The sequence below is a fragment of the Ranitomeya imitator genome, chromosome 5 (assembly GCF_032444005.1).
Source record: "Ranitomeya imitator isolate aRanImi1 chromosome 5, aRanImi1.pri, whole genome shotgun sequence".
In the NCBI taxonomy this organism is placed as follows: Eukaryota; Metazoa; Chordata; class Amphibia; order Anura; family Dendrobatidae; genus Ranitomeya; species Ranitomeya imitator.
In genome coordinates this window covers 49,563,428-49,579,892 of record NC_091286.1, presented here as the reverse complement: position 1 = coordinate 49,579,892, position 16,465 = coordinate 49,563,428, and the positions used below count along the sequence as shown (strand labels likewise).

The 16,465-nt window shown below is 42.6% G+C and overlaps 1 protein-coding gene across 2 annotated transcripts in view; it reads right to left on the bottom strand.

The window, feature by feature from the left end:
* Positions 1 to 7,874: 7,874 nt before the first annotated feature.
* FOXN2 (forkhead box N2) overlaps positions 7,875 to 16,465 on the bottom strand; it is a 50,754-nt gene continuing 42,163 nt past the window's right edge. For both annotated transcript variants that reach the window (XM_069768651.1, XM_069768650.1), the window contains 3 exons: positions 16,278 to 16,336; positions 12,973 to 13,041; positions 7,875 to 11,456 (listed from right to left, as the gene is read on the bottom strand). In XM_069768651.1, the coding sequence (XP_069624752.1) occupies positions 10,936 to 11,456; positions 12,973 to 13,041; positions 16,278 to 16,336 (649 nt within the window). In that variant the 3' untranslated portion in view covers positions 7,875 to 10,935. The remainder of the gene's footprint in view (positions 11,457 to 12,972; positions 13,042 to 16,277; positions 16,337 to 16,465) is intronic.

Genomic DNA, 16,465 nt, shown 5'->3' with positions numbered 1-16,465 from the left:
GAAAGTTGCCATTTGAAATGACTTTAGTTTTGTGCCAGGTCTGTGATCTGCTTTTTTTTTTCTACAAAATTAAACAACTGAATGAACATCCTCCAAGGCCGGTGGTTACATAATTTTTGCCAGCGGTTGTATGTTCGAGTCCCCGCGGCTGTTCGACATCCACAACACATGGACGGATTACCGGTTTGTTAGACCATCCCCGCATGTGTTGCAGCTGTCGAACAGCCATGAGACATGTACCCGCGGGGACTCGAACATAGTATTCGAGCACGCCTAAGACACCCAGTTATCGCCTGAGCATGCTAAGATAACACCTTATCCCGCCACGTTCGCTCAATACTAGTTCTAACCTTCTACGTATCCACAAAAGCTTTACTTCGGCTCAGGAAGCGGTGTCTGCCCCCGGTTCGGAAGTCAGAGCACCGCTTTAGTTTACTATTGGCTGCAGCCATCATTGACTGTTTCTCTGAGGAAGCACTGGTCCAGTCAACCGACCGCTGCAGGCAATGACAGGCTGCAGCGATTCTGCGACGCTGGGACAGACCTCCAGAACAGCCTGAGCTGGATCAATGGGGCTGCTATATGGGGAGTTTGTTTCAAAATAATAAATGGAGGCAACCTCTCCACTAAAAAATGAATGTCGGACAAACCCTATGACCACCCTTTTGGACCCCGATGATTGAAAGTTTGCCATGGGAACGCACAAGAGAAAAAAATATATATATATATCTGCTTTTTTTTTTTCCTCATAAAGATCCTTTGCAACAAAGGAATTCCTCAGAGGTTAAGATACCGGCAAGCTACAAGGAAAACGTCATCTATTATCTAATATTAATTGGATTTAAACCGGTGCGATCAGATAATGGATTGCCTAATTTTAGACTTGGAGAAGGAATAAAAATAACATTTGCTCATCGGGAGGGACACGTTCCCTTGTAAGCGACGACTCCGGCTTGTTGCTTAGCGACGGCTGCATGGAGGGAAGCGGCTGCCGCTCACTTGATTTCTGGCCAGGGGATGAAGACTTCCTCCGCACGGAGCGTCCTGATTGGTCAGAGGTGATGTCAGATTTACTTTATATCGTCTGACTAACAAAGTCTACACGATGATGTGGTGAGCGGCTGTGGCAGTGAAGAGGTTAAATATACACTGACCTACCGCAGCCGGCGGGAGACTCCATACACGGATTCAAATAATGATGTAAAGTCTAGTCTGACTGTGGCGTTTCAAGTACGCAACACGTCGGTTTCTCTTGCTGATATGTTGAATTTTACATGCAGATTTCCCCCATAGACTTACATTAGATGCTGAAAATTCGCAGGTAAAAAACGCACATGTTGTTAGTGCTTTTCCGCAGTGGAAACAAATAAAAATAAAATGCATGTAATCCACACATGACTATATCAATAAAGTTTTGTGAAAGCCAGTTTTGTTTAAAACATGACATACCAAAAAAAACATAGCTGTACAAATGCACTCAAAAATACACAAGTAACCTACCGTAATTTAACAGGTGCAGAAATTCTGCAACATCAAAAACTCACCAAAAGCTCATTGTGAGAATGTAGCCTATCGCTATGTTCACCTGCAGAGCTTTTGCTGTTTTTTTTTTTTATATATATATATATATATATATATATATATATACAGCCTAAACCTGTTCTCTTGTTGTGAGGCATTTTTTGGGTGCGGATTACATGTGTGCTTTGTCTACAGCACGTATGTCAAACTCTGACCCACAGGATGAGTAGATTTGGCCCACGACGCCTGGCAGGTCCTCCTCCCAGCATCACACTTTCACCCAACATCGCACTATAGCAGCTGACGCGCCCTCTCCTGTCATTCCTTCTGTGTCTGACGTCTCAGTGCAGTGGGAGCAATGACGTCATTACAACGAGCCTGCTGTACCAAGGTGTGCTGAAGACACTATGAAAATAGCAGTGTGGGGGAACGGGCAGAGGTGAGCATGTATGAAGCACTATATGGGCTCATTATATTGTATGGAGGACTACGTGAGGCCGTTATACTGTATGGAGGACTACGTGAGGTCATTATACTGTATGAAGCACTGAGGCCATTATACGGTATGGAAGACTGCATGAGGTCATTGTACTGTATGGAGGACTATGAGGCCATTATACTGTATGGAAGACTACGCGAGGCCATTGTACTGTATGGAAGACTACATGAGGCCATTGTACTACATGGAGGACTACGTGAGGCCATTGTACTGTATGAAGCACTGAGGCCATTGTACTGTATGGAGGACTACGTGAGGCCATTGTACTGTATGGAGGACTACGTGAGGCCATTGTACTGTATGAAGCACTGAGGCCATTGTACTGTATGGAGGACTACGTGAGGCCATTGTACTGTATGGAGGACTACGTGAGGCCATTGTACTGTATGGAGGACTACGTGAGGCCATTGTACTGTATGAAGCACTGAGGCCATTGTACTGTATGGAGGACTACGTGAGGCCATTGTACTGTATGGAGGACTACGTGAGGCCATTGTACTGTATGGAGGACTACATGGGCCCATTATACTGTATGGAGGACTATGTGAGGCCATTGTACTGTATGGAGGACTACGTGAGGCCATTGTACTGTATGGAGGACTACATGGGCCCATTATACTGTATGGAGGACTATGTGAGGCCATTGTACTGTATGGAGGACTACATGGGGCCATTATACTGTATGGAGGACTATGTGAGGCCATTGTACTGTATGGAGGACTACATGAGGCCATTGTACTGTATGGAGGACTACGTGGGGCCATTGTACTGTATGGAGCACTACTGGTGTGCCCGTTCAGTATTTTATATATTTTGTAAGCCAAAACCAGGAGTGGGTGCATAATGCATAAGCGATGACGTGTTTCTATTATACTTTTCCTCTGATTGGTCAGTATTTTACATCAGTATATGTAACCCAAAACCAGGAGAGGAACAAATACTGAACGTGTGAACGTGGCCTTAGGATCAGTTTTTTTTTTTCTTCTTTAGAGGTGGTCAAAACAAGTTTGATTGGACAGTGCCCAGTTTGGGGAAGATCCCATCCTGATCTGTTTCAGAAGAAAGGACATCCAATCTTTTTATCCCCCACCAGGTATTTTTCCAAACCTGAAGAGCAAAAATAACGCTCAAAAGACTGATCATATGAAAGGCTAAGTTATTTTACAACAGAAAATTGGTAGGTGGCGTTTGTCTTTGAAGTTATTTTTCAGCAGTTTTTCATTTGCAGATCAATTCCAAAAAAGTGTTCACACATACCTTCCCTTTGGTTTGAAGAGTCCAAACAATAACAGACCCCAATGACTTGTTAGGGTATGTGCACACGTATCTGTGAGGGCTGTGGATTTTTCCGCCGCGGATTTGATAAATCTGCAGTGCAAAACCGCTGCGCTTTTTACTGCGGATTTATCACGGTTTCTATTGAGGATTCCGCTGCGGGTTTACACATGCAGTTTTCTATTGGAGCAGGTGTAAAACCGCAGCGAAATCCGCACAAAGAATTGACATGCTGCGGAATGTAAACCGCTGCGTTTCCGCACGTTTTTTTCAGCAGCATGTGCACTTCAGATTTCGTTTCCCATAGGTTTACATTATACTGTAAACGCATGGGAAACCGCTGCGGTTCCGCAGCAAAATCCGCAGCGTGTGCACATACCCTTATGGGGTCAGCTGAGCTTTAGCCACAATACAACCAGAAAATGTGGGAGGAAAGTAGCACACAACACATGAATGTTAAAAAACAAAAGTTTATTTTGCAATACTTTTATCAGAATGAATTGCATATCTTTGGTAAAAATAAACTTTATAAACATTTCCATTAACAGAGGTTAGCATACAAAAACTAAACATCTGTAAACTATTTTATGATGAGGGAATTTTATTCAGGAAAAGGATAGGGGCATACAAAAAAAAAAAAATCTGAGGAGCGGTCCCTTGGTTTTCTACTGGCAGTTATATCTATACAAACCTATACACTTTTTTTTCCCCAACTAACCAAAAATAAGGGTAAGATTAATTTAAACAAATATTTCACATTGATCAACGTATTCTGACATTTCTTTAAATAAATAATAGATACAATGACTTGGCAATCACAAAATGTATTTTTCTCTTGTAGATCACTAAAAGGATGGCAACATAATACTCGTCATGTAAGCACTTTATTCAATCATAAATAAGGTCAGGAAATAATAATAATAATGGCACTGGCAGTTATTCTTTAAAGAAAGGGTTCTTGGCTTTGTCACTTAGGGAGCGGGCCCGCACGTATCGAGAAGTTTCAGACGATTGTAACCTATGAGAATCCACATTTTACATTTTTCCAGTGCAGATTAGTAAACCAAAGCGGAGATGTGATTGACTACTATGGACATAGCCCTATCTTCCTCCGAGACCGTCCCGATACATGGGGCACGTTAGGGGCGGCAGCCAACTGTGATTCTTTACAATATCTTTACGTTCCGTTGCAATTATCTCGGAACTCGAGCAATTATGCAACTTGCAATAGTCCCTGCGGAATAAATTCCTTCAAAAAGGTTTTCTTTTTTTAAAGAAAAAAAATTAAGTTATAATTATTTAGATAACTAATAGAATGATCCCCCCTCAAGTGATCGACATTGTCACTGTAGTTACACTATATACAATAGCTTGAAACATTATGCAAAAAAAAAAGAAGAAAAAAAAAAAAGTAGTGGAAGGCGCTGCAGATGTTCGCAGTGTCACATCCTGAAGATGATCTGCGGCCAATATGTTGTGGGACAGATATAATTTTATAAGATTGGACGAAAAGTTTTCCAACTCTTGAGATCCTAAAGAATCAAATGCCTGCAGGAAACCCAAGAATAAAAGGCAAAAATACCTGTGTGTGATAATCCTTAGGCCTCATACCAATGACAATCTATGGAGCTGTATGAACGTCCATGCAAAATCACGGAGATGTCCGATGCTGATCCGAGTGGCATCCGAATGCGGTCAAATCCTTTCACCTACAGATAGATTTGCATCACCAAACTTGAGCCGATATTCAGAAAGGCCTCCGATTTTGTACAGAGCACTCGAGCTGAGGAAAAAAAAAAAATCTGACAAGAGAACAGCCCCATAGACGGTCATTGGTAAATATGTGATCTGTGAGAGGGGAAGAAAAAAAAAAAGAAAAGAAAGAAAAAAAAAAACGAAGAAAAAAAAAAAAAGCACTTGTACATTAATGAGGCCTTAAAAGGAAAAATATATAGCTGTAGGTCAAAAAAAACAAACAAAAAAACAAAAAACATACAACTGGGAAGCACAGAGTTCTGCAAATGTGGTTCTAAAATAAATCTTATGGGCGAGTGTAAAATAGAAGGATGCAATACTGGAGACTACTCCTTGTGAAAATAGCCCAAGAGATGCACATCTACAGAGGAAATAGTGGCCTACCCTGTATATACACTTCGTGAAACGCTCACCCGCCTGTATACCTTGACCACTATACACATGCACGTTCAACTTGGCCAAGTGTGCACAAGTTCACAGTAAATAAGAGGGGAGGAAGGAGCTGCCGGCTGCCTAACCCCAAGAACAAATGATCAGCAGATGAAATCCAAATAACGAATCTTGATTTAACCACCCAAAACAGCCAGTGGGTGACTGCCCCAAAAATTAGACCATCAGCTGCTTAAGGCCGGTTTCACACGTCAGTGGCTTCGGTACGTGAGGTGCCAGTTTCCTCACGTACCGGAGACACTGACTCACGTAGACACATTGAAATCAATGTGTCTCTGCACATGTCAGCGTGTTTTCATGGACTGTGTCCGTGTGCAAAACACGGAGACATGTCAGTGTTCGTGGGAGCGCACGGATTACACGGACCCATTAAAGTCAATTCGTCCGTGTAAAACACGTACCGCACACGGACGCAGTCCGTGTGCATTCCAGGAGACAGCGCTACTGTAAGCGCTGTCCCCCCAGCGTGGTGCTGAAGCCGCCATTCATATCTTCTCTCCAGCAGCGTTCGCTGCTTTTTTTTTTTTTTTTTTCGTGTTTAAAATAAAGATCCCTGTCCCCGCCCCCTCCTACCCCCTGTGCGCCCGCCCGCTGTTAATAAAATACTCACCTGGCTCCCTCGCAGCTTCCTCTCAGCGCCAGCTTCTCCTGTATGAGCGGTCACGTGGTGCCGCCGATTACAGTCATGAATATGCGGCTCCACCTCCCATAGGGGTGGAGCCGCATATTCATGACTGTAATGGGCGGCACCACATGACCTCTCATACAGGAGAAGGTGCGGCGCAGAGAGGACGCTTCGAGGGAGCCGGGTGAGTATTTTATTAACAGCGGGCGGGCGCACAGGGGGTGGGAAGGGGGTAGGGGACAGGGATCTTTATTTTAAACACGAAAAAAAAGGGATTTTTCATATCTTCTCTCCAGCGAACGCTGCTGGAGAGAAGATATGAACGGCGGCTTCAGCACCAGATGCAGGGGACAGCGCTCATCTCTAGCGCTGTCTCCCGCACGCTCCATGTGGTACCCAGTCGGGAACACGGGTGGCACACGGCTGCCACACGGATGGCCTACGTGAGCACATGGACACAGATAATTCCGGTACCGATTTTTCCGGTACCGGAATTATCTGGACGTGTGAGACTGGCCTAAAAGGAATCTGTCAGCAGGTTTTTGCTCCCCCCCCCCGACCCCCACCCCCCCATCTGAGAGCAGCATGATGTAGGCAAAGAGGCGCTGATTCCAACGATGTAGTTTACTAGGTGCAGTCATTCTGACGCAATCCGTTTTTAATGCAGCAGAGCTGAGAAAGCTGCCCCTGCCCCCACCAGGCTCTGTATGTACATTGTCTATAGACAGTGAGCTGCCCATCACAGAAAGGGGCGTGGTCTGACGCTCCCCTGCATGCCCTACAGTCACAGCAATGTTAATTATCAGCTGATTTATCGTTCAGTCTCAAGTAAACAACATCACACAGCCTGACAAGTGACACATGGTTGAGTTCCGTGTTTAAACCCCTACATCATGCTGTCCTCAGATTACATAGCAAAAACCTGCTGACAGATTCATTTTTTAAAGGGCATTTGCAAAGGTAATTCCATAGCTATAGTTATAATGCAACAGTGCAACCTGAAGCAAATGAAAACCTTCCAATGTAAGGTGCTGAGCTTAAGCATAGCCACAATGATTTTTTTTTTTTTTTTTTACTTAAAAGCATGAATTTTTAGCTAATATTTATTTTGGCAATCCGATTGCATTAAATATTTTGTAGTTAGCTTTTTACACCCGCTGTCAAGTGCTCACTGCAGCACGGCTGTGGAGTCCCCAGTCATGGAGTCTGTCCATTTTGGTTCAATCGGTATAAAATGGACAGACTCCTAAAAAATATAATCAACTGGGTACAGTGGTACAATGCAGAATGTGCTGAAAAGGTTTTCATGAGAATTTGGGAAAGTTATTAAATGTCTATTCTGTTCCTGGTCTATGGATCGCGGCTTTTAGTGCTGATGAGTCTGTGCCGCACTTTGTGTAATTAAAATTAATAAGTGTATTGCAATTTTGTAATTCCTACTTTTTTTTCTTGCAAACCTATTTAAAATAGGGACAATGAATGACTACCGGTATATACACACATGTAATCGTAGTGAAATTAAAGAAAGACTAAATGCAGAGAATTTAGCCCCAATTACTATATACATGTATGCATGAGTAAAGTAAGCCCCCAAAACAGAGTAATGATAAATTGCAGTCACTAACACAGATCATCAGGGTCATGAATGTACATAATGTTACTCTATAGGCCGTGCAGGCCTGAATATACAGTCTATGGTATCACTATCACATGGCATCATGCAGGCAAATAACTAACACAGGAGAAATGGAGCTCAACAAAAAGCGTGAAGAATTGACGTGTTTGGAAGCTTCTTGTACTTAACATTTTAGGGGGTTTACTTACAATTGAAACCTAAAGAATCAGATTCCCAGTGGCTTTGTAAAATTATCCTATGTTTTCCAAAAAGCTTAACCATATAATGTAGGGTGTCTAATGGAAAGCTGATTAGTGGAAGTAAACAGGAACGCAAAAAAAATAAAAAAATAGTTTGGCTTTCCCACCCAATGCTTACGCACACATTTGGCCATTCTAGTTTCTAATAGTTGATGTCAGTGATGGATATTAATGACCTATTGTTAGAATAGGTGATTTATATCAGATGGGTGTCAGACAGACAGCCAGCAGCCCCACCGATCGGCTGTTCCAAGGTTCTGCGGGGGCCGGATGTTTGCAGGGCTGGTGGCGGTGTCGTTAACGTAAGAGCAGAAGTCCACGTCAGATCCTTTGTGCTCACAGGAGATAAATTGCTGGCAGGAATGTCTGGTAGCATCTTATTCCCCTCCCATTAATAACGCCACGTGGAGAAATAGCTGTCGGCAAAAAGTGTCCAGCGCCTCTTCCTTCCTTAGAAAGCGAGAGGCACTGCTGATGTGGCAACCTCTGGCTGTCAAGGTATCGGCAGGTCAAATACACCCGTCCTATTAATTCTAATGGGAAGCATTACACAAGACTTGTCAAGGGGCAGTGGAAGCAACAGCTCTTTAAAAGGTATTTTTTCAGGATCCTATGTTCAGTAACACATCGTTCCCCTGCCCGATGGGAAGCAGTGGACTCCTGATTGACAGTCTCGGCCACCGGCCTGAACTGTGGGTATGTTTGCCTTTATAGCACTGGAGGAGTGCTGGGACACCAAAACTGACTGGATCTAACGATATGCCAGCTTCAGAGCAGCACTTACAAGCTTTATAGGCAGAAGCTTTAGAATGAAATATTGTGGATATTACCCGCGCTGCTGAATAAGATTCTAATCCAAACAAAATAAGTGAAAGATGGTGGTTTGTTCTACATGTTTCAAAGTATTCAATTACTTCTTCATCAGGAAATCACCACTTAATACAAATGGTGATTTCATGATGAAGAATGAAGATATTTTGAATAAACCGCCATCTTTCACTTATTTCGTTTGGATTGGAATCTTATTCAGCAATGCGAGTAATATCCTCAATATTCCTTTCATTCTAAAGTTTGATATGGTCACTTGTTGACCCGAAGATCTGCAGCAGCTGACATCTCCCTGATGATTTTCGCTCTATTACTGGATGTATCAGGTTAGTATGATCTGAGCAGATATTTGTAATATCCAATGGATATTACAAAGACCCTATTTCGATGATTTTTCCCACAGCTCCATCGATAGCAAGAAGCTTGAAAAACGCAAGGAAACCGGTCACCGCTGAAAGGCTGCAGTGGCGGCCGGTAACCTTGGCAATGAGCTGTAAACTATAGAAGTTATAAATCCCTCGATTCCTGAGAACTGAGAGGTAAACTGCAAACTGAAATTTTAATAAAGATGTTATGTGACCCCCACTCCACCCTTGAAATAGTTACGGCTGCAGGAAGCGTTTGCGACTCGCCCTCCTAGTTTCTTTTGAACGGAGATGACAGGGGGAGCAAAATCATTTCTACAATTTCCTAATTGGCACTTTGGAAGACTGTCTTAGTGGTTTTGATTTCGGAGCATCTGTAAAAAGAAAGTCATCATGGTGAAAAATTTCTATGACAATCAGCGTGTGCCCGGAGACATACGTACGATCTTGTGAGATGAAGACACTTGGATTGTGAAGGAGTTTTACCCATTTATACACAGAACTTATAAAAATAAAGCCACTACAAAATGATCATTACAAAACCACGATAAACCTGTATCAAAGCCTTTAACTGTACACAATGCTATGGTCACCACTGCCAAGCAATAATTCAGTGTCTATACAGCACGCAATACAGTGTGCTCTGTTATGATTCATGCACAATGACCGATATCACTAAAAAGCTAGGTTAAAGCCTGACTCCACTTCTCATCTTCAAGCATATATGATTTCCTGCCCTTGTAGCCGTCTCCTTCCATTTGAAGATGCACAATTTCTTCCGCCATTGTCTTGTTCTTCACGCACTAGGCCGCGATGCATAGCATTAGAGGACCAAAATTCCTGCGACCACCTCTGGAAATGTGGCCACTTGTGAAGCGTAAGAAGTGCTATGAACTCTATGTGTATGCGGTCTCTGCAGTGGAGTTGGGCTTTAACTCTGTTTTGGAGACAGAAGTAATGGGATGTACACACACACAAATGGACAGACCGACTGGCATGGCCGGAGCAGGTACACGGAAGGATGGGAACAGTGGTACAACTTTTAAACATTCAAGGGACCATTTCATTATAGCAGAGAATATTCTCATCGGGTCACAAAAGTTAAAGACATCTTGTCTTTAAACTCACGTGTAAAGCGGAAGGAAAGAGAAGCTTTTGCTTTACATACATTACTTGTTTTGCATTATGCATCGACTCGACGTATAAATAGTTGGCAAAAATTATCACTAATACTGAAATGTTTTATCACTTGGTTGCACAGTGGCCAAAAATAAAAAGCAGGTACAGCAGTCAGTGTCGCGCCAGCAGCCTCTGGGTGAAGTTTACGTTGCAGTTTGAGGAATTGTCTGTGATCATCACTACTTTTATATAATAAAATTAAAAAAATAAAAATAAAAAAAAAAAAAAGCTTATTTTTTATTTTGTTATTTTTTTGCAGGGAGTTTGCATTTTATGCATTTCTGGTATGAAATAAAAAAATTAAATCTAAGGCAGTAATCTTGGGAAGTGGTGGGGCAGGGAAGATAATTGTTAAAATTATAATTGGAAAAAAATAAATAAAAAAATAAAATCAACCTCGCAAAGAAAATAAAAATGAAGCCTCACGTTTTTTATGGCTTTGATCTCCTAAAGGAAAAAAAAAGAAAAAATGAAGAATATTGCCACACTGAGTGGGTAAAGGCAGGCGAAAAGAAGCCCCCAAGAAAATAACCAGGTAAAGCAAAATGGAACTGGCCTGATGACTATTTTCTATGCTTTTGTGACTGGGCTTTAGCAGTTTTTAAAAGGGAATCCAGACAAGTGCGGATTCCAGCCAGATGGAGCAGAGAGCCGGCCGCCTCTTTGAGCTCCTCGTCAATATCTTGGCATGATTCCTTTCTGAGCTTTTTGCTGTGCAAATCTTTGCCCGTGGAATTCACGCAGGGTTGGGAAGCATAACCACTGTCACCAAGAGCATCTTCTTCATAGTCAATATCAGTTTCGTCCTCGCTGTGAAACCCTTCGCTGCCATCACTTCCCGCCCTACTGTTCTTTGGGATGAACTCGTAGACCTCATCCACCGACGACAAGGAAGACACGCTGGACCGAGATTCACATCGCTGAGAGTCGGTGCCGCTCGCACTGTAGTTGTGATCCTCCTTGGGATCGATATTGATGACGGTGGAATCGTTTTCTTGAAGAGTCAGAGACGTACAATGCTTGAATGCGCTGGTGTAATTGCGTTTCTTCGGGAGCACCACCTTGAGGGGCTGAGGTTTCTCATCTAAAGAAAAGAAGATGAAACAAAATCAACTGCAGAACAGACTGAAATTTACAGATAATTATTAGTGATGAGCGAGTATACTCGTTACTCGAGATTTCCCGAGCATGCTCGGGTGGTCTCCGAGTATTTGGGCGTGCTCGGAGATTTCGTTTTTGCCACCGCAGCTGCAGGATTTGTGGCTGCTAGACAGGCTGAACACATGCAGGGATTCCCTAACAAGCCGGCAACCCCTGCATGTATTCAGGCTGTCTAGCAGCCACAAATCATGCATCTGTGGCGACAAAAACTAAATCTCCAAGTACGCCCAAATACTCAAAGACCACCCGAGCATGCTCGTGAAGTCTCGAGTAACGAGTATACTCACTCATCACTATTAATTAACAATTTTAAAATCTGTATAACACAGCCTTAAGGCATTACACATAGGACTGGACAATCATTTTTTTCTCTTGAAGTAACTTACAGAATTTTTGAAACTTAAAAGAGCATTAAAATAAAACGTCAGTAGAGATTAGGAAAAGAAAAAAAAATTATATGTATTTTATACCGACTCCACGCACGTAAGCAGCAGGGATCGCACACGTGTGCTGCTCCAGCGCCTTGTATCTGGTGGTCTTTTAGTGCATAGCCCTGCTAAACTCCCAGTGCGGAAGTGAGCACAGGCAGATTACCATTACAACTTGGTTTTAATCAAAAACAAATAAAGGGCCAAACTTGTTAACTGAAAAACAGGATGTTCCATACAGAAGTTATAGACTTTTTATTGCCTCCATCAAATAAACAGGGGGCTTACAAGTACGTTTCACATATGTAAATATATACCGAAAACGGATAGAGCAATACACAAGTATTAACCTAGCCTTTACCTAGGCGATATCGCAGGCATAATTGGCAGGGTTTGTGCACCAGTACTACTCATCCCGACCCTCACCTCCTAATACAGAAGTGAGCAGACCCAGATTATTCCTTTAACATAATAATTATATATTTCCTAGTCAGAGCAAAAAGAAACGGGATACTAAAATGTAGAAGTGATATTGTAACAAGAATTACAGTGAGTACAAACCTTTCCAAACTTAGGAATTACAGTTTTTCTCCCACACAGTGCCTGTAACACAGGGTTGCTGAATACGAAGCACTACACATGACATATAGCAATTAGAGTGTCCATTTGGGCGGTGGAAGTAATACACACCAAGGGTCCATTTACACAGACTGACTGGCCGCACAATACAACCATAGGTCAGTAAATCTCTACAAAGTGGCGGTGATATGTTTACACAGGCAGACTACTAAAGTAAGCGATACACACTGAGTGGTCTATAGATGCTGAGTGCCATGGTTCTCGGCAGACCAGCTGACATGGAACTATGCACCACTGGGAGATAATCGTTTGTGCTGTGCAAATGATGGATGTGTACCATTAGTAACAAGATCCCTTTAAATACTACAGATAAAATTGACATACAACAAACAAAATATTAAAGCAAAGAAAGCAAAAAAAAGTGATTCTTACAATCCAAAGGTTCCTGCTTGATAGAGCTATTTAAGAGCATCATCGCAGTGGCAGCGTCAATATCAGAATCTGCAAAGCACAAAGAAGAGATTTAGAAGCGAGAAAGTCCTTTCTTCAAAGTTGTCTGGGCAAAATTGCCGAGCCCACCATATACACTCAGTAGTAAACATCTTTGAACCATCTGGCCACGTGGTTGCACTTAACTATAGAAGGCTTTCCTTTACAGTTGTGGGCCAATTACTGGGTCCCATGTTAAAGAAAGCCATTCCTGGTGACCAACTACCTTCAATGTGCTTTACAGGGGATACGGTATTTCCATCTCATGTGTTTATGGCATATTCACAGGATCTTCCGTACATGATTGGAGAATACGCTGCTGTCCGTGGAGACGTGGATGGCATTCCCATGACTATGACTATGAATACCTCGCCACTAACCGCGCACATCAGGGCCTCGTTCTGTAGGTAGATGTGGGTCTCACTGGTGACACCAACAAGCCATTAACGCAAGACATTGGTAGTATGAACAAGATGGAATATACCTTTAATAAGACATCTGGGGGTTTTTGACAAAAAAAGTTGTCAATTTGTTATCTACGCTGATGAGCCCCATCATTAGCCTCTAGTTGGATGGATTTTCACAGCTCATGTTTTAAGGTTTATAATTTGACAAAGTATAATTTATTAGTATCCATGTACATTTTAGAGTTGCCACTTGTCCCTTAGCATCATTTTGCAAAATCCATCCAAATGACAAAGTTGTACATCATGTACCAAAGCGCTGAAGCACGATTAGGTTCTCCGCTGAGCTCAGACAGAACAGAAGATAATGGTGAATATGCAGCAAAGAATGGCATGAGGCGGTGAGTACTGCACCTGACCCCTGCCATGTCAATCTAACATTTATCTCATTTATGCTGCTGCCAGGATCATATTCCTCACCAACCGTTACACCGATGCCTCTACCTTGTGCCAGTCATTACACTGGTCACCCATCCACTCCAGTACAAGCTTATTACCCTCACCCACAAAGCGCTCCATAGCTCAGCACCACCCTACATCTCCTCCCTGGTCTCAGTCTACCACCCTACCCGTGCCCTCCACTCCGCTAATGACCTCAGGTTAGCATCCTCAATAATCAGAACCTCCCACTCCCGTCTCCAAGACTTTTCACGTGCTGCGCCGATTATTTGGAATGCACTACCTAAGTTAATACGATTAATCCCCAATCCACACAGTTTATAGCGTGCCCTAAAAAAGGCATTTGTTCAGACTGGCCTAGTGCCTAAAGGCATTATCCTAACTATCCCTGTGTGGCCCATTCAAAATTTTTACCATAGCCAGGTTCCTCGCATCATGTTCTCATACACTTTATACAGTTAATAGCCCTCTGTGTCTGTACTGTTACATATTTAGGCTGATAACTGGTTCATGCAGCTTTACATGAACACATGAGCCTTACACTATGGCTGGTCCGAACAACGAAAGCAATTGTTACCATCCACCTCTCGTGTCTCCCCTTTTCCTCATAGATTGTAAGCTTGCGAGCAGCAGGGCCCTCATTCCTCTTGGTATCTGTTTTGATCTGTGTTTATTGTTATGCTGTAATGTCTATTGTAAGTACAAGTCCCCTCTATAATGTACAGTGCTATATATTTTTATCACTATTTTGTGTATATTAAAAAAAAAATCTTGCAGTTTTCACACTGCCCACTAGGCCTAATATTAGACTCCTACCTCCTGCATATCAGATGGGCATTAGAAGCAATTGTCTTACCCCAACTCTACTGAATTGTATTGAAGTGTTTAATAATCATGCTTTAACTGCACAAAGATGTGAAGGGAGGAGGCAGAGATGAGCTGTGACATTGTCAGTTGTAAATGGTGGATCCTATGTTATCTACTGTATATAGATGTGTTATTAGTCAATGTACCGGAGGGAGAGCTGTGATATCACCTACTGTGAATGGTGGATCCTCTTATCTCTGAACATAGAGGTGTAATTAGTCATTGTACAGGAGGGGGGAGGAGGTGATCTGTGATGGCCTACAGTGAATGGTGGATCCTGTGTCATCTACTGTATATAGAGGCGTTATCAATCATTGTACAGGAGGAGGAGGGGGGGGCGATGAGCTGTGATAACGCCCATTATAAATGGTGGATCCTCCCTTATCTACCATGTATAGGAGGTATAATCAGGAATTTTCCAGGAGAGGGTGAGCTAGAGGTGTTATCAGTCCTTGTACAGGAGGGGTAGGAGGTGACCTGTGATATCTAATCTGAATAGTGGATCTTTACATCTCTATCTACAGTGGATAGCAATCAGTCACTCATTCATTTTACAGGAGGTGTAGAGGGTGAGCTGTTATCTTCTGTATATAGGAGGTGTTCTCAGTCATTGCACAGGAGGGCGAGAAGGTGAGCTGTGATATCGCCTACGGTGGATCCTGCGTCATCTACTGTACAGTGTCCAGGAGATGTTATCAGACAGTTATAATTAACCATACTGCTGAAAACTCTTCTGTACAGAACAGCATGTGAGAGTCTGCAGTCTAGTCTATAAAACCTAGCGAGAAAATTGAAACATTTCCAATTTCATGATATAGTACTTCTAAATGTGTCCTGTAATATACACTCGCAGGTAGCGTACACAAGGTCAAGGATGCTTAAGAGCCCAAAAAAACTGGCAGCTGAAACTTAGAATAAGGAATACGGACATCATGGGAGATGACAAAGTAGAGAGCCCCTAACAAAACATCCACTGGCAGTACTAGAGAAGTGTTTGGCCAGGCGCAATGTACTTGAAGATCAGGTGTGTGCTACCTGATAACCGGGCTGCTTTCATTAGCAAAAAAACAATCCCTTAAGGCTATGTGCACACGTTGCTGATTTACTGCGGATCCGCAGCGGGTTTTTTTTCAGCGCAGATCCGCAAAGTGATTTACGGTACAATGTAAATCAATAGGGGAAAAAAAAATGTTGTGCTAATGATGCAGAAAATTCTGCATGGAAAACAGCAGATTGAAAGAAGGACCACGACACTTCTTTTGTGCGGATCTGCAGCGTTTCTGCACCCTTCCATTATAGAAATCTGCAGGGGTAAAAAACGCTTGAAATCCGCAACCAAAACGCACAAAATCCGCATAAAAAACGCATTAAATCTGCACCTGCGTTTTCTGCCAGGAGATGCAGATTTTGTGCAGAAAATTCTGCCCCCCAATCCGCAACGTGTGCACATAACCTAAAGGCCACAAACATTTAACAATGGTCAGTGTGTGAATAAGTAATCCAAAATACTAGACGTACCTTTCTCAGATTGCCCCCGAGTCAGTTTTGTTGCAGACGATAAGCTAAGAGGTGATGCACTGAAAGAAAATAGTAATTTATTACAAAAGGACCACACACAAAGTGATGTCAAAAGATTTTCCTGTAAATTCTGGCGGGATCTAGTCTAATGTTTATAAGGGCCCACATTCAAAAGAGTAACATATACA